The sequence below is a fragment of the Xiphophorus hellerii genome, chromosome 7 (assembly GCF_003331165.1).
Source record: "Xiphophorus hellerii strain 12219 chromosome 7, Xiphophorus_hellerii-4.1, whole genome shotgun sequence".
NCBI classification, from domain to species: domain Eukaryota; kingdom Metazoa; phylum Chordata; class Actinopteri; order Cyprinodontiformes; family Poeciliidae; genus Xiphophorus; species Xiphophorus hellerii.
Window position 1 is genome coordinate 8,072,112 of NC_045678.1, and position 21,653 is coordinate 8,093,764.

At 37.9% G+C, this 21,653-nt stretch overlaps 1 protein-coding gene across 2 annotated transcripts in view; it reads right to left on the minus strand.

Annotated features, from left to right (window-relative positions):
* Window positions 1-21,653, minus strand: part of pdia5 (protein disulfide isomerase family A, member 5) — a 65,900-nt gene that overhangs the window by 11,361 nt on the left and 32,886 nt on the right. For both annotated transcript variants that reach the window (XM_032568134.1, XM_032568135.1), the window contains exons 10-15: window positions 20,759-20,830; window positions 16,783-16,919; window positions 9,659-9,729; window positions 6,587-6,750; window positions 5,325-5,455; window positions 570-640 (exon numbers count right to left, since the gene is read on the minus strand). In XM_032568134.1, the coding sequence (XP_032424025.1) occupies window positions 570-640; window positions 5,325-5,455; window positions 6,587-6,750; window positions 9,659-9,729; window positions 16,783-16,919; window positions 20,759-20,830 (646 nt within the window). The remainder of the gene's footprint in view (window positions 1-569; window positions 641-5,324; window positions 5,456-6,586; window positions 6,751-9,658; window positions 9,730-16,782; window positions 16,920-20,758; window positions 20,831-21,653) is intronic.

Below are 21,653 nucleotides of genomic sequence, written 5' to 3' on the forward strand. Positions count from 1 at the left end.
GAATATTCTCCTTCAGGACTTTCTGGTAAAAGAGCATAATTTGTGGTTTTACTAACTAGGCAAGTCACCCAGTTCCTGTACTACTAAAGCAGCCCCAGATTCATTACCAATGTCATGTTAGCGTGGTGTTCTTTCTCTGAAATGTTTTTTTTTTCTTTAGTTCACATCAAATGTAACAAGATGCATTTATCTCGGCAGTCCTTATAATATTTTACCAATCGTCCTGGGAATCATCGAGATGGTTTTAGGAAGTGGTTTTGTCTTTGAACTCTCACATTCAAAGCCATTTCTGCTCATTGTTGTTGAGTTATGATGATTTGACAGTGGAATTACATTTATACTTACTGAACTCTCTCTGATATTAAAGTTTGTTTATGATCCAAAAGAAGAAAAAAAAACAGAAAAAATTTGCAAGTGGGCAAATATGTTTTCCCGGAACTATCCTTCCTCCAGTTTAACATTACAAAAAGCTGAAAAATAAGAATTGCACCAACGTTTTTTTTCTTTTTACAACATAACTGCTCATCACTCAACTATATGGTTTTAAAATTGTGAAAAGGAAAACTAACCTTGCGGTCCTCCTTGAAGAGTTCTGCTGCTGTGGTGAAGTGAGGGACGGCATTTTTACAGTGTGGACACCCTGAAGGAAAAGAAACAGGCAGAGATTTATAAATTATTATTGACATTTAGGGGCTAAACGGAAAATTAGAGAGGAAATGATGCCTGTGTTTTCCATATAAATATATTTGTTGCCATACACTCAAGCATTCCTCATTGCTGGCACAAAAAAAAACAAACATTAGCTCTCTGGCTACACCCTGCATTCGCTATCCATGCAGTAAATTAGCAAAAGATTTTATAGGAGTCTTGCAAACTTCTAAAAGGTGGAGAAAAATATAATCTGTTGCACATTCAATCACATAAAATATACAATAATCAGGAGGATTTTTTGGGGATTCTAGCAACAAAATGTAAACCCGGTGTGTTTTCCCAACAGCCTGTTTGCTAATAACACATCTTCTGCCTTCAGCTGCGGCTGAAGCTTGACATTCTGTGGGCACGGCTCGTTTGTTTTGTTCTCTTCTTGTTAATGTCAAGTACGCAGATCTTCTCTTCTGTTCATTATCATCAAACTGTCAGAAATGTTAAAAGGTGAAATAAAAGCGAGAACGCATCTTGAGGAGAGTATTATATATGTCAACAGGCAGTTTGACATAAAAGCTTTTTATGTGGAGAGGTAGGAGTAAATTACAGACCCAGTCGGCACATGACAGACAGACGTTTGAAATACTTTTACATTAATGGAAATTAACACAGTGTGCCGCTTTAAGTTATAAAAGAGCCAAACATTTTCTTAAAGTCCACTTAAATTTGTTTTTTAAATATAGATCTGAAGTAATATACATGTTTATATTGAGTTGTTAAAAGCTTGTCGTCGGTAAACACACTCACAACGATCGACAAATGTAGATACACAGAACATATGTATATATAGTGGAATGCAGCAGAACTGATAAACTGGGAAATTAATCATTTTTGAAAAATATTCACCATTTCTTTTTTTTTTCCAAGAATTTATTACTATTGTTATTATATTTTTAGGTTTTAAAAACTAAAGATCAAAACTTTTGCAAAAAGAGGATGGATACATTTTCTTCCGTGGGTTGCTACACCAAGTATAGTTTTCAAACTGAGAAAAAGAAGACTGGATCTACAAATTTTTATTTTTAGCCAAAGATATTTAGAGCCTGCGGACGTTGCTCACCTCTGAAATAAAAACGCTGGCATTCAAAATACAAGATAGAATTTATCCCGCCAATTAATTTCTTCAATCCAAATTTGATTTGGGTCAGTGCTGACAGGGTTTTTGTTTTTATTACTCATGTTGAAGTTTCTTATTTTTTCACGCGGTTATTAGTGGGTCCTTTGAATGACTTTTGAAGTTGGTTTGATTTTGAGAATCGTTTTATAATTTTACTTTGACAACACAATGCTTTTTGCCTACAAATCTTGATTCTTTTAAACTAATTAATCCATTTGCAAAATGCCCTGTTTTTGTTTCACAAACACCCAAAACGTTTTCTTTACGAGAATCTTTACCTTCATTTTCAAAATTGGACATTTTTGGCTTATTTCACAAAAACTCTTTTGCCAATTATTTTCAGAATGAAAGCATTTGCAAACAAAGCAAAGACAGATTTCTTTGCAGCAGAACAACAAGTTAATATTTCAGTCTATGCTTAGTTCATACAACAGCTTAAAACAATTTAAAGATGCTTGATTGACTGTGGTTGGGTCGTTTTCTCCTTTTACACTCTTGATTTGGGCTTCACTTTTTTTTTTTAGCACAATGTTTTACCCACAATGTCTTGACGAGGCATTGTGGGTAAAAAAAAAAACGACACACAAAAAGACATACAGTTTATCCCATCTTACAGTCTCAGAAAAGTCTTAAAGTGCAAGGTTTTATCCAAAATGAGCACATTAAAAATAGACTTCCCCTTTAAGCTACAATGTAAGTAGCCATGTACTGTATTTAAATTTCCCCAACACCAGATCAGAGTCACAGCCGACTAAAACAATATCAAATGATAACTTCAGATATGACATTCACGTTTAATGTCAGCGTCGCGATGATAAAACGACGCATCTGTTCTGCGCCGCTTGTGTATTTTTAAAGCTGCTGCAATAAATAACGTTTCAACATAAAAAGGTTCTTCACTGAACTGTAAACACAACTCAAAGGTCTTCTGTTAATAGAAGCTTACATTCTAAATGCACTCATTTACCTGCCTTTTCCATTATCACAATTAGCCTTCATTTCCCCAATTTTTCATTTTGAGTTAAGACGCTCGCCGCAGAGGCACAGGCAGAGCTATTAAACAGCTTACACGTCTAATGAATCAAACCGTTTTAATTAACTGACCAAGCCATTACCAAGCAGATGGTCCCTAATGATTATTGGGCAAATAAAAACAAAGCCTTATCTTAATGCATAAGTAGTGTATAAAATGGCTCTTTCATTTTAGTGATGCGTTGCCTGAGGTCTAGAGACCTGTTTAATTATTGAGGAAAAAAAAAAAATAAATAAATAAATAAAGTGCTCAGTTTTTGGCTGGAAGAAGCAAATTGTAGGTACAAACGTAGCTGCTGCGATGATCTACTGTTTGGGTATTTTTAAGCTAATTTTCCCTCTTTTTTTTAATCCACTTAGTGTAGAAGATGAGTTACACAGTTTGTTTTTAACAAAAATAATAGTTTTTTATAAATGGTCACTTGTAGTCTAATTAGTCCATATAAGCTGGGAGGACTTGACATTAGAAACTATGTATACGCACACGTCAGCTCAAGTTTGCTATAGATAAAACCTAAATAAACCAACAAAAAAACATCAGTATGTGACTAAAAATCATTTGAAAGACAGAAATGATCCATTATTTTTCCGAGGCTTCCAAAGCCAGCAGCAACATAACTAACCAGAAGTCAATGGACAGCAAATATTGATGCTGTGCAGTTCACTGTATGACTGCGTCAAAGTAAAACATAAAACATTACGAAGCACAACAAGAAAGATCAGCCTGCTCTACGTTATTAATATCCTCGCATGATTGATATTAATGTCAATATTATCAAGTCATAGCAAATCCTTTTAATAGTCTCTGCTTACCGACATCGATAAAATATCTGAATTGTAAGTATTCAGCAATCTGCTTTCAAACACGCAGCAGACTAAACTCTTCGATTCTCATTTACGAAATAACTTACAGGAGAAAACAGACAAAAACTGAGAGACTACGTTTAGTTTTTCAAGAAAAATGATTAAACAAAAGCACTTGAGATATATTTAGTTTTCAGTAGATTTTGCAAACAACCCATGACTTAAAAACTGAAAGTGAAAGTGATCATCATTTTTACTCTTCTGTAACTTTTATGCCTTGCATAAGCATTCATACGTTGGCCAAAAACTTCAAGCTGCATCATTTAACTTTTATGAGAAATGTGGGTTTTTTTTTTTACATATTTGCTAAAACTGTCTCATACTTTTCTGTCACCATCTGTGAAAACCTCCAAAAACCGCCTCAGAAACACATTTAGTAATAAAAAAACCCCAGCAAATTTAACTGTTGCTTTTTCGGATGTCAGTACCGCAGACAACTTAGGTGATCACATACGCCAGTAAAACGTAAAAGATTTCTCCTGTGCTTTTCAAACATCGATAACCTTGATTTATTAGCTGGCGTCTGCGTTTCGTCTGAACCTTAATTAAGAGAAGCCTGTGAACTGATCAGAACCCAGTGAGCAGGATGCAGGTGGCGTGGGCGGGCAGGCATGACAGCGCGCTGATGCTGCTTGATGTACATCTGGACTCTTCCTTTGTAGAAGCTAACACCAAAGAGCCGGCAGACGTAGCAGCCCGGCCGGTCCGCCGCCTCGGACTTTGAAGTCCGAAAATCAGAAACAAAGCGCAAACAATACATAGAAGCGCAGGAACGTCATGTGTCTGCGAGAGGATTTTATGAATGACTATTTTCTTTTTCTATTGTTTAAAAACGCTGTCCTTTCTCAACCTGCTGATTTTTTCAAACACTTCAACAGGATGAAGTGTTTGAATCCAATCAAGGTCTTTTCCTACAGTCAGTCAGGTTCATGTGAAAATGTAATTACATTTTGCAGATACTGTACAGATAAATCTCTCGGCAGCCGGTGAAGAAATTATTTCCTGTATCTCTTAAAATAAATTAATCCAATCTTTAATTTTAGCACATTTATTCAGTTCACAAACTGTCGTAAAATGACAGGCTGCCGGAGATTATTCTGCTAAAAACAATGTACTGAAATCTCAGATTTTTCAACAACAAAACAAGAATTACTTTTAAAACATTAAAAAAAATGCTTTTATCTGGGGCTGCATGTTTGATGGCAATTCTGTATTTCCTAGGCAGATAAAGGAGATTTCCGGTGTTATTTTTTCATTTTTCAAGACCTTCCACTTATTAGAGACACCCTTTTGAATCCTGAAATCTATTCTCAGAAATGTGAGTCACTCCTAGTCCTCCCTGTGGATTAGGTGGAGTTGATGTATGCGCTGCAGAGAGGAGACTGGCGAGAACCTCTGAGACGCATATGGACGCTGGTTTAAAAACGGAACATGATCGCACCAAGTTCACCAAAAACAGAGCTGCGATTCCACCCGATAAGTTTTCCAAATGTCCATTTCAAATTATAGGAACAGCTTTTACTTCTGAATACATTATCCTAACATTATGCCAAGCAGATTTGAGAGAACTAAAAAATAAATAAATACATTTATAAAAATTTCTTACAGGGAGCATAAAACATGACCAAAGCATGCTTCTTCTTCTTCAGAGCTTCTCTGAAATCCTCTGAGCCAAGATGGCTGACACTGGAGGGCCTGTCCTCCCAAGACTGCTCTGGTGGCGGAGGAGCCTGGGGACTGCAGAGATAAGAGAAGCTCCTGAAATACCATCATGACAGCAACAATCCTATTTTAACGTGCACAGTAACAAATCATGATTTAAAATGTGTATTTTGTACATTTTTTTAGGTTAACTTAAGTGTGATATTAAAATTTATTTGACTTCAAAAACTGCAGAAATAGGAGAAATCTGTAATGGGGCAAATATTAGAAAGTTTGATCCAGGGATAAAAACTATTGACATTTATGGTTTAAAATTTTAAAAGATGATTACTTAGACATCCATTAAAGTAAAGAGGGTTTTTCCAGGTTTCATGACTGAGATTTAAGACCATTTAAGACCAGTATGAATACACATTTAAGACCTGTATCATAGCAAAAATGTAAGAAAGGAAATGGTATATTTTATATTGTTGTGCCAAGGTTTTTCTTTCCCAGAATGCACCTAGCCCAGTATGGGTTGGCAACAGAAGTGAGCCAGTGGCTAATACAACTGCAGATAATTTATACTTTCTAATAATAGATGTAAAAAAAAAGCTAACTGGGCAGCAAGGGTTTATTAGCAGCTAATTAGAGGTAGCCTCAACCCCCTTCTGTCTAAGAGCGCAATGAAGATGTCTGGGTGCAACTCAAACTTTTTCGCCTGACAGAAAAGTCTCATGAGAAACACAAACTGCATAGGATATACGAGATAAAGTAATCCTGCCAGGAGAAACACAAGACATGTGATGATTTAAGGCCAGCTTACGTCTTTTTAAACAAATTTAAGACCTGAATTTGGATACATGAATTGAAGGCTTTTTAAGGATGCTTGGACACCCTGAAATACATTCAAACCACAATTTTCACTCCAGCTGTGACTTAACTCTTAAAAGTTTGTGATAACATAACAAGAGACGCCTTAAAGAAACAAGTTAGCATTTCCAGCGCTTTAATGAATATAACTATTGCCATTATCATTTTATGACAAATACAACAGATAATGTGTTTATCGTGCCTGCAACAACTAGACACAGAGTGTTAGTGCCAGCTACATTGGCGCATTTCACACCGACCCCTTAAAAGCCGAGGCTCGACTCGGAACACGCGTCCATTAGACAAAAGGTGAAGAGCCGATGTCTCGCTAAGTGTGTCGAGCCAGTGACTCACTTGTGCATGAACTCGATGATCTTGTCTTTGCTTCGGAGGTGTGGGAGTGTGTACTTTTCTTCCCCTTTCTCAAAATACTTCACGGTGGGGAAACCGGAGATCTTGAAGCGATCTCCCGCAGCCTTGTGCACCGTGGCATCGACTGCTGCCAGCACGCCGGGGCTCTGTGGAGGAGAAGCAACATCCGAGTCGCATCATCACTGTTAGAAGTCTGCAGCAAGGATTGAAATTAGTATTGGTAATTGAGTACAGTAGGCTGAAGCTGCAGTAGATTGCAGAAGATAAATAGCGGCAAAAATAACAGAAGTACAAGGAGTGGAAATGCAGTAGATGTTACACAAATGATGCAAGTTCAAGAACGGAAAGAAATGTCAATGATAGTTTAATGTTTTGGGCGCCGGTTTGAATAAGATAAATTTAAAGTCAGACACAGATTGAAGAACAGATAAAGGAATAATGAGATATTTTATAGAAGCAGCAAGCAGATTTTTACAATAACCAGCGGTGTGATGCCGCGCCGAGCAAAACAATGCATCTGCAATTAGTGGAAAATAAATTTGCTTTAAGAATACAAATCAACAGACAGCAAAGTCAACTGTAGGAGGGCAGTGAGACAATTGTTATTTTTTACAAAACAATGACTTATTTCAACATGTTACCTCTTAGGCAGGGTGAGTTATAACATACTTAAAGCTTAGCTGTAACATTTGCAAAAATACTGTATATGAAATCCAAAATCCATGTACAGGTGAAAGATAGACACCAATTCAATCGTCTGTTTTTCCTCTTTTAGCAATTTGTTATGGAGTGATGATCAGGTACTCTAGTTTTTTTTAAAACTTCTCCAAAGCAGGAAATATTTTCTGCTCTTCTCTATGAACTTGAGTGGGAGTTGTCTGGAAACATTTGTTTAGACATGATCTCAAAGTGACTGGACGTCCACAACGCTCCAACCAATGACACAAAAGCTCTGTGTAACAACAAACTCCTCGTCACGAGTCGACAGTCACACTTTATATTAGGACACATTCTATCATTTTCTATCATATTTTCATTTATTATTTTTTTCTTTGCTACATCTGTTTACACTGCGCTGGTTTTCTTCCCCCCCCTGGAGGACGCTCGTCTGGCCCTGAATGTTCTGGGGAAAATTCTCGCCGCTCACGGCGTCTATCGCATTTTAAGACGACGCTTTATGCGGCCTGTGTTTTCGATGCTCACACTTACTTTCGCCCCACAGATTTCAAAACCACTTCTGTGAATACTCCACTTCAGCTGTAACCTTTCGGCTAGTCTGGCGTGAACAGCGCTCCCCTTCAGGACCTCCATTTTAAACTCCTGGTGTCATGTAAGAAGCCAGCAAGTAGTTTGAAAGCAAACACATACAACCCGTGTTGGGCTCATTGTGACATGTAGCACAAAGCATCATATGGCTGTACTTCCTACAGTGTCTTAAAAAAAGTTAATGTTTTTACCTTTTAAATGTAAAGTGGAAAGGAAAGACCAAGGAGCTGTCTAAGGACACTAGGGACAAGTCTGTAGACATGGACAAGACTAATGGACAACAGGCTAATTATCAGACAATGGAAGAAACTCAAGATGGCTGTCAATCATCAGACTGGGGCTCCATGCGAGATCTAATCTTGTGGCGAATTAGTGATCATGATTGGAATACGTAGAGTGGCCTAGCCAGAATCCAGACCTGGCGTCTTTGGAGGAAGCTAAAACTCTGTGTTGCCTATAGCAACAGCCCCAAAACCTGGAACGATCTGGAGAAGACGTGTGTGGAGGAGTGGCAACAAAATTCCTGCTGCGGCGTCCTGAACCTGGTCAAGAACTACAGGAAACAAAGGTTTGTGCACCAAATGTTCACTTCTATTTTCCCACTTGTATGAAAATGTTTATTTAATGTAATAAAATGCTAAATTATTTACAAATTATACAGTGTGATCTTCTGGATGTTTTTTGTTTTTTTTTTAGATTTTGTCTCTCACAGTTGAGGTGTACCTACAATAAAAATTACAGATGTCTCTGCTCTTTATAAGTGGTGAAACTTGAAAAATCTGTGCTACATTAAATGCTTATTTTCTCCTCTGCATTAGTTTCAGTCTAAGGTTTAAACTTCTAAATGTGCAAAGCTGACACAGAAACACCCTCCAAAAATGTGTTTCTACAAAGTGCTTACTAAAGGGTGTCAGGGCGAGAGTGAATATAAAAGCACACCACACTTTTCAGGATTTCTTCTAAAGAAAAAGCAAACGAATAGGAGAGCAATGGATAATTTCCTTTTCGTTTCACAGTATTGATGGAATAGATCAATATGTTGTGTTAGTATATCTAAAAAAAAATCCCAACGAAATTCATTCCAGTTTTGTACTGGGAGAAAATCTGGAAAGCTTCAATGGACATGTAACGCTGAAGGCCTGTGACGTAAAGAAAGGAAAGCCTGAATGATAAATCAAGCATTTCAAGCAGATTAGGGAGTGCAAGCTATGCAACTCTGCAAATGTTTTCAGAAACAGACGCTCTAATAATACACTCAAAATGAAGGTGAAACCAAATTTCAAAATACAGCCCAACACATTCAAAGCAAGAAAAAAAAAAAGAAGAAAACAACCCTCAGTTATGCACTGGATTCTAAGAGTTCAGGATGAGATCAACTCCTCTCCATTAATATTAGATAAGAGCTAGGACTTTGCTATTGACCTCCGGGGCTGGGCACAGAGCCACAAGAACAAAGGCCAAGCGTGGAGCAGAGCAGAGCTCAGGGATGAGGTCAGCGGGCTGGACCGACCGCCGTAGGCCCCGGCCCCAGGTTTGGGAGTGTGAGGTTTAAACAGAAAACAGTGTGAAAGAGAGACAGAGAGAGAGAGGACGACCACACCCGACTAATCAGAAACACATCCAGAACTGGGCTGCAGCAGCCAACAACCGCAGGTGAAGGAGGCAGGATAATCATGATCTGTTCGTGAGGCGCAGCTACGTCACGCAAGTCAGGATGCGGAGTACGAAAGACAAAACGCTTACGGACAAGCATGCAGCTCACGTGTAAACAAGGTCCCAGAAACTTACATCTGTGGCTTTGTTGAGTACTTCGGCCGCTTCGTCATACTCTGGCTTCATTTTCTTGCAGTGGCCGCACCCTGCAAGAACCCAAAAGAACACACGTTACAGCCAAACAGATGGGTTTTATTCAGCTGTAGCATTAATCAATAAAGTTACAGTAAACAACAAAGCATTTCATGTGTGCTAGTCAGTGTCACGCATGAAAGACTTTTAATGAACTATTTCTAAATTGGAAACAACAAAAAAAGGACAAAATTCTACCAAGTAACTTTGGTCTAGATTCAATTGCAAATATCCTAGACAATTGAAATTAAACAAAATCAACTTGCAAGTAGGATAGAAAAATGTGAATCCATACAAATTATTTTTTGAGTTGATGTTTTTGTTTAGTTTTGTTTTTTGTAAAGCTCTAGGGCAGATATAAGACTTTTTTTGTCTTTCTGCTGCCTTTGATTTCATTGATTGGTATATTTTTGTTTTTCTATTGTATATAATAGTTTTGTTTTTAATGAAATGAATACATTTCCTACTTTTTCAGCAAGACAGGAGCTTGCTTTAAGCAAATCATTCCTCTATATTAATGAAAAAGAAACAATAAAAGGCTAATCTGCCAACAGAACAAGCACTTTTTCATAAAAGTGTAAAGATTACTTAAAACAAGCTCCTATTGCTGAGAAGTTACTTTTAAGTTAGTTTTGTCTTATTTTACATGTACTAAGAAATTCGCACTAGAAACTAGACAAAAAAATACTTTTTGCTCTTTTGCAGCATAAGATGACTGTAAGGAATCAGGTGCATGTCTGATTAGAAATGATAAAAGAATAAAAAAATCTATTTACATTGTCAACCACCTGAATCACCCCCAGGCATGCATAATAGCAGACGGGATGTATTAGACAGTAAGTAAACATTTTGACATCAAAGATTACGTGCAAGAAACAGGAAGGAAGGCCTCATGCTGAATCACCAGTCAAATCAAAGTTGCACCGTAGCCCCTCTGAATAGTAATGGAATGGCGAAGTGCATAATTTTTCCCCCATCGAAACTCTTATAATGCCATATCTAATCAATGCAACTATGTCTTTTTTTAAAAATCTCTTTCTGTCAAAGAAGTTTAATGATGAGATTTCTACCCATGTATATGAGAAAGGATCTTTCTGTCAAACTCAACGGGACTTGGAGCCCAGATTTTGTCTTGTGTTATTAGGGAGAAGCTTTTTACGGGACGGGGGCAGTTCAGTGATTTGACGCCGACATGCTCGGCTACGGCTAGCTTCATGGGAAGCAGAGGTTTGGGGCGTTGGAGGAGTTGGCAGTAAAGTCAGCCACTGCAGAGACGATGTGACAGATGACTTCATCTGAGAAGCTTTCCGTCGACTAGGCCCAGACAATTTTCAATCCATCCAAGTGTACAACTTCATCTGCATGATGACATAAACACCACTGAGCATGAATTCAAAAATAAAAAGTGGAGAAATATGTTTTCTAGTACTTTTATTATTATTATTATTTTGGGCCACTCCAGTCCTAACAACCAGACATGCCTCAATCAGAAATATTCAATCCCCTCGCCTGAAGACAACTGCAGCAATGTGGATGGAAAATAATGACAAATTGCTGGAAACCTTTTTAACAATTTAGATTTCACTTACCTGGACAAAAGAAGTTAACTTCACAAACAAAATTGTGTAGAAAATAAGCCTCAGTCATCACATTTAACATACTTTTTTGCAACTTTTTTTCCCCCTTTTTGCGACTAATACTCAAAAGAAAATTACAGTATTCATACAGTTAGAAATCCTGTTGATTAGACGTCAGAAAATGGATGCGATTGGAGCTTTTCGGGGCTCTTGCTATGCATTGCTGGTCAGCTGAATGCAAGAGTGCTCCACCAAATAAGGCAAATGTGGCCGTCTTAAAATAAAAATTGACTTAATAATATTAATACACCGTCTGTTATTAATCAATATATCAGGAGGGTGTATTAGTGCGACTCTATAAAGACAAGAAATGAGTAAAAAATGTGTGACTTGCATGAAAGCTGTGGATAATTATTTGTAGTGCGCTGCATCTCTGTCCTTGCCTTGCTTACATATAGCTGTAATTATGAACATTTATATTATTTTAGCAGAGGCAGAGCTAATTATTGGTTTTAACAAAAGCAATTATGTTCGTGTTTAATTTTTTTTGCATAATTACAAAAATGTATGCGATACCGTCAAAGCAAGTTTATGATCCAGCGAGTCGTGCCAGCCCATGTTTAACAGGAAACCCGTTAAACCCAGAAATGAGGAATAAAAAAACAGTAAAATTATACATTCCTCTAAAAGAATGTAGAAGAAGAAAAAGTAAATGGCCTCATTTGCAAAACAAATAAATCTTGCTTTTACAGAGATCTACGCTCGCTGGCGATTTTATAAGGTGCACCTTCATAGTTCCAAGTTTAATTCCCTTTTATCTACAGAACTGCCTTAATTCTTTGTGGGACAGCTTGAACAAAGCACCTGATCCATTTGTCAGACCTATTTGGTCCATGCTGACGTGATACGAGTCACCTGGGCACCAACTCTTTCCATTCCACTGCTGAAATGTTCTCTATTAGATTTATTGTCCGTGGAGGCTTTTGATTTACAGAAAAATCATCGTCTTTGCCAATTTTGCCATTTTTCCAGACTGTAATTGCCCAATTCTGGTGAACTTAAAACTTTCTGTCCCTAACTCCCCTGAGCAGCGGTGTGTGTGTGCGTGCGTGCGTGTGTGTGTGTGTGTGCGCTCTTTTGTTGCTGTGGCTTTTATCACCTCCAAAGGATGACATGTCTTTATGTTGAGAGGGGATTCTGAATACCTTGGTTAGGGGCTTGCATCCAACATATCTTTAAATAAATAAAACATTTTTAAATATATAGATTATATTAATATATAGACACCCTCTCTGTTCCATTTAATGCCCAGAAAGAAGCGGCGCAGAAAGAATGAAACAAACTTTTTCTGAACTTGTTAAATTGCCCTTGTCATAACGGTTCAGGAAGTCCTTTCTTCAGTATAATAAGCAGAGCCGGTGGAGGCTATAAATCAAGAGTAATGCACGTTGTGGAAAAGAAAAGCTGTATCTCTTTAAACTAAGCCTCTGTGGTGTTTGATTGTGCAGAGTGTGTTGAGGCTCAGCAGAGATGCAAAGTGATTCAGAGGACTTCTTTTTTTTTCACAACCCTTCAAAATGATGAGCAAGAGAGAAAGCCCAAATGTCCGTCCTTTGCTCTGCAGGCCTGCTCTGCATTCGGAACAGGCGGCGTGCCGGTGTGTGCTCAGCGGGGGAGCTGGGTGTGCTAGATGCTGCTGATGCTGATTGAATGGTGGGGAGATCAGAGTCAAAACAGTAAGTATGCTAGCTTTGGAAAACAACAAAGACGTTACAATAAAAAGGAGGTTTTACCGTTTTACAGAAAATAACGAGGTGTTGGGAAAAGACATAAGCTAAATGACAATTCAAAATTTGTAAAAAAAAAAAAAAAAAATAGTATTTCTGCAGGTTTCACCAACTCAAATTTAAGACTTTTTAAGAACTTTTTAACACTATCATGAATAAAATTTAATACCAGAAAATCACATATTTTATATTAGGGTTTGTGCAAAGCTTTTTTCTTTTTTTTTTGCTGAGAATGCACATAGCATCGTTCAGGTTGATGATAATTTACACTTTCCAATAACAGAAGCATAAAAAGTTAGCGATCTAACTAGCAAAGGTTTACTAGCAGATAGTTAGCAGTAGCCTCAACCATTCCGAGTCACAGGATGCTCAGAAAAATGTCGGCGTCCGACTCAAACTTTTTCCTGACAGAAGTGCTTTCACGATAAAAATTTACTATATAGAATAGAGGGTTTCCCCCAGAAAACTTGCTACGCCCGGCGCTCGGGGCGCTAGGGCAGTCACCCAGCCGGCAGCCATGATTTTGAGTTAAAAAATGTTTAAAGTTGACAGGAAATTTGAAAATATCACTTGTTAGTTAGGGATTTTTGGAAGACTGGAAGATTAATACCCACATACCAACTATAAACTCTTTGAAAAAAAAAAAAAGGCAATGATTAAAAAAAAACTCAAATAAATTAACAATGCTAAGCCTGGTGGGGGCACAAGTAAAGCCTGAAGGCCCGCCAGGCTTATAATACACTGTGGGAAACCCTGGAATATACAACAAAGCTTAACCTGTGATTAACGTATTTAAAGCCAACTTACAATTTAAAAAAACAATAAATTTAAGAAATTTGAATGTCTTAATTTTAAATACATGAATTTAAGACTCTGTAAACCCTGTGAAAGGAGGCAGAATGACCAGTGATCAAACAATGCAACTATAATTAGCTTTGAAACAACACTCAGTACGTCAATAACTTGGGCTGAAAGAAACTTTTGTTTTGGTCCAGAACACAATCGCCCGCCCTCAGTGCACCGAACTGGAGGCCCACAAGAAGTTGCACGCAAAGCTCCCCTGCTGTGCATTTCAGAGGACAGTGAAAACGGGCAGAAATGCAAGCTGATCGCGTCGGCCGGGAGAACATTAATCTCAATTTGACAGCAGAGTCATCAAGAAACTGCACCGAAGCAGCAAAACCGGGCATCTACGTGTCTGTGCCTCCATTAGAGAGAAACAAGAGATACGCAGCTCAATTGTGCGCACTAAATGTTTTCGTCATGGTGTGTGAAATATGCATTCGATATGCAGCTGGCGCGCGCACGACCACATTCGCGCGCGTTGCGCCGACAATATTTGACGTGGCTTGTTTCAGCCGACTGCCCTTGATCTGAGTGTGTTTATGACTGGCTGCTGTTCCGGCGGTAAGTCGAGTGCAGCAGAGGCATCTGTGAAGCTGTGACACCGCAGCGGGAAAAGAGTGGAGCAATCTGCTTCCAGCATCGTTCAAACAGACACTCGCTCAAACACTTCTCTGCACACTTAGGCTAAAAATAGAGGAGAGAGGGGAGGGGGGGAAAAAATGCACCATGATTTTGGTCACCCTGTCAGTGACCTCTGAAAGTTGAAGTGATGTGATCATTTTGCTACACGCGAAACGGCCCTGGAAGGAAACCAGCGGTTGTGGCTAAATGATTCTTTGTCTAAACACCAACAGCAGGAATCCATAATGCAAATATTTAGGTTTATCAACAACAAATTTCCACTCTTAGGTATTTTCTTTCCAAACAGTCATGACATACGACTTAAACCAATGCAAAGGGAGTGAGGACTAGTTGTGTGAATGACATCTACTTATATTGAACAGGCACATGAACATTATCACCTTGTTTAATTTACAAATTTTGATCATTATTGAGTCCGTAGGTCATATATTTAATTAAATTGAGATAAGGGGCAGAGTTGAACAGAAAAGTAGCGATAAACAAAATATTTTGTTCTTGGTTATGTATGTACATGTTTTTCTCTGTCCCACTGATTGCTCTTGTTTTTTGAAATAAACAAATAAATCAAATATTTTAGAAAAAAATGGACTAAATTCATTTATATGTAAAGAGAAATTAGTCGCCATACAATTCCCAGCACAATCCCAGCCTCGTTCTTGCAGTTATAGAACTCATCAGTTTGACATCTGACCCCGATCTGACCCCACCCGGACAACTCACAAAATTCAACTGCTGTGAGGCTTAAAGAGCGGTTTTCTGTACTTCAGTGAAAAATGTGTGTGTTTGATTTCTGAGTCGAGTTGATTGCTTTTAGAAGCAAGCACACAATTATATGTTAAAATGTCACAATTTTTTCCCAAATAAACTTGTTAAATCCTTGTTAAGGCTTGAACTGGTGTGGCTGTTTTTTGTTATGCGTTATTACAGAATAGAGACTGAAATATGCAGAGAAAGAGGGAGGGGAGGGGGAGAACTGATGGTGGGGAGGTGATGTGCAAGACTTGCGTAAAAGAAAAGACCATCCAGAAAAAGATGCATCATGATTAAGATGTTGTTGTCTAACTTAATGTGAATTTCTTTATCAATAATTTATAGCTATATGTCACAACAAGAAGAATGGAAAGCTCCCCAACAGGGAGGATGAGGAGGAGGGGTTTGATCAAAGTAAGTCGTGTCTGGATGTTGGAAAAGGTCTGGCAGGGTAACAAAGTTCTGCGTAACAACAGTGTGTGGTGCCTGAATGAAAATGAAAAGCATGTGTAGAGACGACAAGCGGGCTTATATGAACCATATGGCGACAACGAGGTGCTATTCGCGGGGATGTAGAGGGGTTCGTATGTGATAGATAGCGATTGGGCTCCGAATTCCCTGCGTTTGGTCTGGCTTTGAGTTTGTTTCCTCCCCCTCCCCCCATTTCCAATCCTTCCTTTGGTTCCTTTCTCCAACTTCGCATGACAGCGAAATGGTGATGTTATCTGTGTGGCTAAATAACAGCTGAACCCACGGGAAAACTGCATGAAGAATGTTTTCCATGGCCAGAAGGAGCGAGAAGCTCCTCTGACTGGATGATGCACATTTTTTACTGTTGAAAACATTCTCAAGATAATATTATGCACTTTGTTGCACAATGACTTTGTTGCTGGTGGAGGGAAAGAAAAAGATGAGACAATTTTCAGACTGTCAAAAAGTTTAGCACAAAAGCAGGAGACGCTAATGTTTTACTTTAGTTTAATCTGATTAAACACTCTTTTAATAGGTGATAAATTGCAAAAATAACTTCATAGATATTAAAAGTTCCATTAGTTATGGAGGAATGGGCAAATATATTTACTCACAGGACATTTAAAGAACTTTGTACAATTAAAATAAGCAAAAATATCCAGGTGGAGATTTGAAACTTTGGCCTTAAAGGGTAGAACTCCTTCAAGGGAAATAGAAATAATTTAAAACTGGTATTAGCAGATCAAACCTTTACGACTCCACTGTTAATATTGGTTGAAATGCAAGTGTGAAGAACCGTTCTGCACTGAACGTAGACGACAATCAAGTGCCTCAGTCAAAGAACATCAACTGTCTCTAGTAATACAAAGCAAAAACCAAAGAGAGCCAGTAAATAAAGATAAGTGACTGATTTATTACCTTGACACTAACGGAAAGAGCTTTTTTCCCTTTCCTCCCTCTTTTGTTTTTGTTTTGAACATGCTGTATTACTCACAGGGGGCATAGAACATGACCAGGGCTGCAGGATGTTCCTCCAGGAAGCTGTCAAAGGACTCATCGGTCAGGTGGAAGACCGGCGAGTCCGTCTCCGACCACGGCACCTCCGGAGTCTTTGGCTGCGGGGGCTGAGGGCTGCAACACCACGGGAAAGACAGCATAAGGAAACGGACCGGGACCCATTTTGCAAAGCAGATTAAATCCAGATGGTCCGTATTCTGTATGAACAAAATATGTATATGTATATAAAAAAGAAAAAGAAAAGAATCAAACACAGCTGTAACCTACACTCCACCCCAATGTGTCAAAACACACACACACATGAACTAAGCGGCCCCACCTCGATGACAGGAGCCAGTGCTGCAGCGCCAGAATTGAGTGGACAGTGATATAAACGGTATACTCCATGAACAAGTACACAAATAAGACATCATTTTAAAAGAAAAAAAAAAAAATTCTTTGAAAACCACATGCGGCGGTTTGAGTCAGTAAAACCACATGAGGCTGGACAGCATTTACAAACAGAAGAGTAACGTAACCGAAGCTCTCCAGTTCCACTAAGGCATCCATCTAACTCTCAGTTCGGTCCTATGAGTCCTGGACAACCTATCTAAATATTTGAAGCCAAATATTGACATTTTAAGCTGTTTAATAAAGAAATTCGAGTTACAAGTTTACAAAACTTGATCACAAAAAAATGTGAGAGGACAAGTTTAAGAAATGTAGCTTTTTTCGTAAATGGCTAGAACTGACAAAATGCAACTGAAATATAAACTGGTATTCAGATGGGAGCTGCTTCCACTTTAATTATTCTCTAATTAAGCCAGTAAAAAAAAAAAAAAAAAGAGTCTTGAGGTATTTTCAAGGGTGACGTTTGCATTAGACTCAGCATAAAGTCAAACAAGTTCTGAAACGGTCCATAATTGGGCTGGAGAAACAAAAGCGAATCCATCGAAGAGGGGGAAAACTGGGAACATCCAGCAGGGCTGAAAAGTCCAGAGGAAAAACGGCGGATCCACTGAGCGAGCTCAGCTACTGAAATGAAGCCGGGGCATGAGCTGAAGAAAACTGGAAAACATTTTTCATAGTATGCTGTGAGGAAACTCAGAAAGTAGACAATTTGCTTTCCTAAATTCATAAACCTGAAAAGATTTACAAGGTCAAATGCAAAGAGATCAATTCACGGAAATGAACACTTCATACATTTCATTAACAGAAAGTTAAGATCAACTTGTAGCAGAGTCACAAATAAAACCAGAAGTAAAATAATGAAAAACGTGACGATGATCATCCTACGCTCCCAAGGCATGGATCGCACCGGTAACAAAGGAAGTATCTGACCTATTCACAGATGTACACAGGTTAATCAAAAAAAAAAAATCCTTACTTATGAGTCTAAAAGTGAAATAACAAAACAAGTCCTAGCTTAACGTATCTGCTTTGCTTTTATTACGTTCCAATTTTTGTACGCATTTGGATTAAAGATTATTATGTTGGACTTGACGTTACGTCTCAGGCGAGTGCCTTCAAGCGGTCGAATAATTTCTTGTATACTAGGTTGAGTCATCAGCGGGAGCCAGTTATAACTCTGAGCCTACTGAAGTGAATCTTCACCAGTGCAGAGTGAGAGTCTGCATAGCGTAGCATGAGATTATGTAACGCTATCAGACTGACACAGCAACGTGAGCATTGTGATCCACATTTTTTTTGTTTGTTTGTTTTTTTGACAGAATGCCTTATAAAACCCTGATTGAATCAATCAAAAAACCTGCATCTGCTACAGTAAAAGTAAAAATGAACAATTACCTGAAAATGTTAATTTAGCATAATTTATATAGTAATATTTTCCTCCATCAAACGTAGATTTCATTTGTGATTTGTGGAAAATTAGACCTCTACAGTAGCTGACTGACTAATACCTCAGATAACCTATCTGGTTGTCTAGATGTGACTCAACGTAAAGACTCTAGCTTTCCCATTGTGTGAAAACACAAGAGTCAGGCATAATACAAGTCGAACAATACACAGAAGCGTTCATCATTAACATAGTTTGAATTAGGAACTACAGTACATAATGTTTGTTACTAAACTAGACTGATTTGGCCCAGTAGAAAGCAGAGAAACTGAGAAGGGAACTAAAAAAAAAAAAAAAACTAAACTGCTGAATATGATGTTTCGGTAAACTTCATGAAAACTTTGGGGAAGAGAGGAGGGAATGAAAACTAGAGGTGAAAAATAAGAGTGTTGCAAAAATCCTGTGAAGTTTATGAGTACAGTTTATATCACAACCCCCCCACACACACACGTTTCAGCTTGCTCTCATCTCCTGTATCTCCAGACAAAAACAGAAAATCCTTTGAGATGACAATCTGCAAATGTGACGAGGTTTCCGAGAGGTCACATCCATTCATATGCAAATTAATGATCTATTTTTAACAGGTGAGTTTTGGTAAATTCATCTGAAGGAATATCTTCACAGTGACAGAGGAATAATCACAGCCTTTTGGTTCAAAGTGATCCAGTATTTCTTATCATATAACGATAACAGGAATCCTAAACATTTTGCATTCCACATTTTTTCAACTTGAACCTTTACAAGATGCAAAATACACGTTGGCTTTATAGCAGATATTTCCACAGTGGGCTTTAAGTATGGAAACTGGAAAAACTGGAAGGTGAGAGGTAGGTTAGTTTATTATATCCATGATTATTATTGAGTTAAATATGGCAGGATTTCTGTTAACTTCACTGTTGTACAGCTGAGGCCTTTTCAAGCAATTCTGCTCATAAATAATTGTAAACAGAGTTAAAAAGACTAGTTAATGTACCTGTGAAACATTAGCTGCAATTCCATTGACCTTAAAATTGCAAAATTGAAATTCCAAAAATAAATTTGCTTAATGGATACACACTAATTAAAAAAAAACAAAAAAAAAACAGAAATAACTTATTGTGTGAACAAATGTATTCACCTGTGCTTTTAATTGCATTTCTTATTTAATAGGAAAACCACAGTTGTAAAATGGTGGGGGGGTTTTTTACATTAGTGAAAAATCAACACATTTGTAATGGCAAAGGAGCCACTAGGAGGGTTTCCAATGACGTTAAAACTGCGCAGACAGGAATTATGTAAAATAATTTTGATTAACAGAAACACAGCAATTATGAAAAATACCTGCTTTTTTTTTTTTTGGATAAAGTTTTTTGCGCTTTGATGGGGTGATTTTTTTGGCTTTATCAAAATTAGCGTATTTTGCAAAATTACATTAGAAACATTTTTTGCATCACACAAGTCACGCGATCAATCAACAGGCGGAAATTACAAAGAATACGACAGGAAGTGGTAAGAGGATGAAGGCGCCTAATGCTTTTCAATGACTTAACATGTGAACAAACTTATTCATGTGTGATTTTTAATTGCATTTCTCATTTAATAGAAACACCGCGATTGCAAAATTGAGTTTCGTCGACATTGGTGGAATATTGACAAAGTTTTCCGTACATTCATCATGGAAACGTCATTATTGTTTCTGTTGTCAACTGTAAACCCTTACTTTGCACCGGCTGGTTGCAGCTCCACAAACACTGCTAAGTTTTCTCTCCAGACAGAGACGAGGACCTACAGGCAGAGACTGTGAGACAAGGTGGCAAAAAAAAAAAAAAAAGTGGAAAGAAGGTGTAGATTGATGACAACATGTGTGCCAGGGGAGTCGAGGCAAGAAAAGGTGTGATGAAGAGGGCGCGAGAGAAAAGAAGGTGATGACAGAAAGTCAAAGAGGGAGATGGCGCCGGGCTTCGTTCAAGCTCGATGGAGTCGATTCTCTCTCCGACGTGCCAATCTTGGATTTTATTAGTTAAATTAGTAGACCATAAAACGCTTTCTAGTCTGAACTCTACATTTTCAGCAATTTCAAGGGCACCTACTAAAAATAAACAACAAAAAAACAGCTGGTTGAGATATGAATCATACTCACTTCTTCAGCCAATCTGCTATATCCTTTGGGGTAGCGCCGTAGTTTTCATAGTGATGCATGAATTTCCCCTTCCTGGAAGATGAGAAGATGATCATGGATAAATTTTAAGTCAGCAGCTGAGTAAATTTTACCCAATTCGTTAAAAAACAAACAGCCAACAATAAAAGCCTTTTCTAATTACTGAATGATGCTAGCTGCCACAACTCAAACCTCCTTCCTTATAGTTTAAATAAACCTGAAAAGCTTAACATAAATCCCTATGCTAGAAGTTTGTAGTTGCAAAGTGACAAAATGTAAAGAAACTGAAAGGTGAAGAAACTCCAGAAATAGTCTGACAATACAGATGGGCAGTCCAGGCTTCTTATTAACCACCACGTATTAACAGCACCAAGTTATGCAGTAGCACCGTTTCTGCCTAATGACTTGCTTGATGCAAAGGAGCAAAAAAAAAAAAAAGAAGTCAGTGGCAAGCTTGCAATTTCTTCAGTGTTCCTACCAGCTGCTGAAATGTTTAACATAAGGAGAAATAATGTGCTCTTTCAGCATCCCAATGAAAAGAAGTCTTGCAAGATAACTTTGAGTTTGATCGCTGATGCTGTGTATGTTTGTTTTGTTTTTTTTAAAGCCAGCACTACAGTTCCTCAACTCTCTGTAGAATTTGCATAAAAATAAACTAAAATCAATGTGGACAAAAGATGAGATCAAGGTTTATGTATGCTTTTCATTGTATTGTAGTTTGCATTTCAAGCTTGAAAGTGCACTGAAGTAGAGAAAATGACAATATAAAACATTTAAAACAGAGTTTCTTCCAATGCTTATTTTTAATCATAATTATTGGCTGCAATGGTTATGACAACAGTTAGTCAGATTGTGACCAAAATGACTAAAATAATCA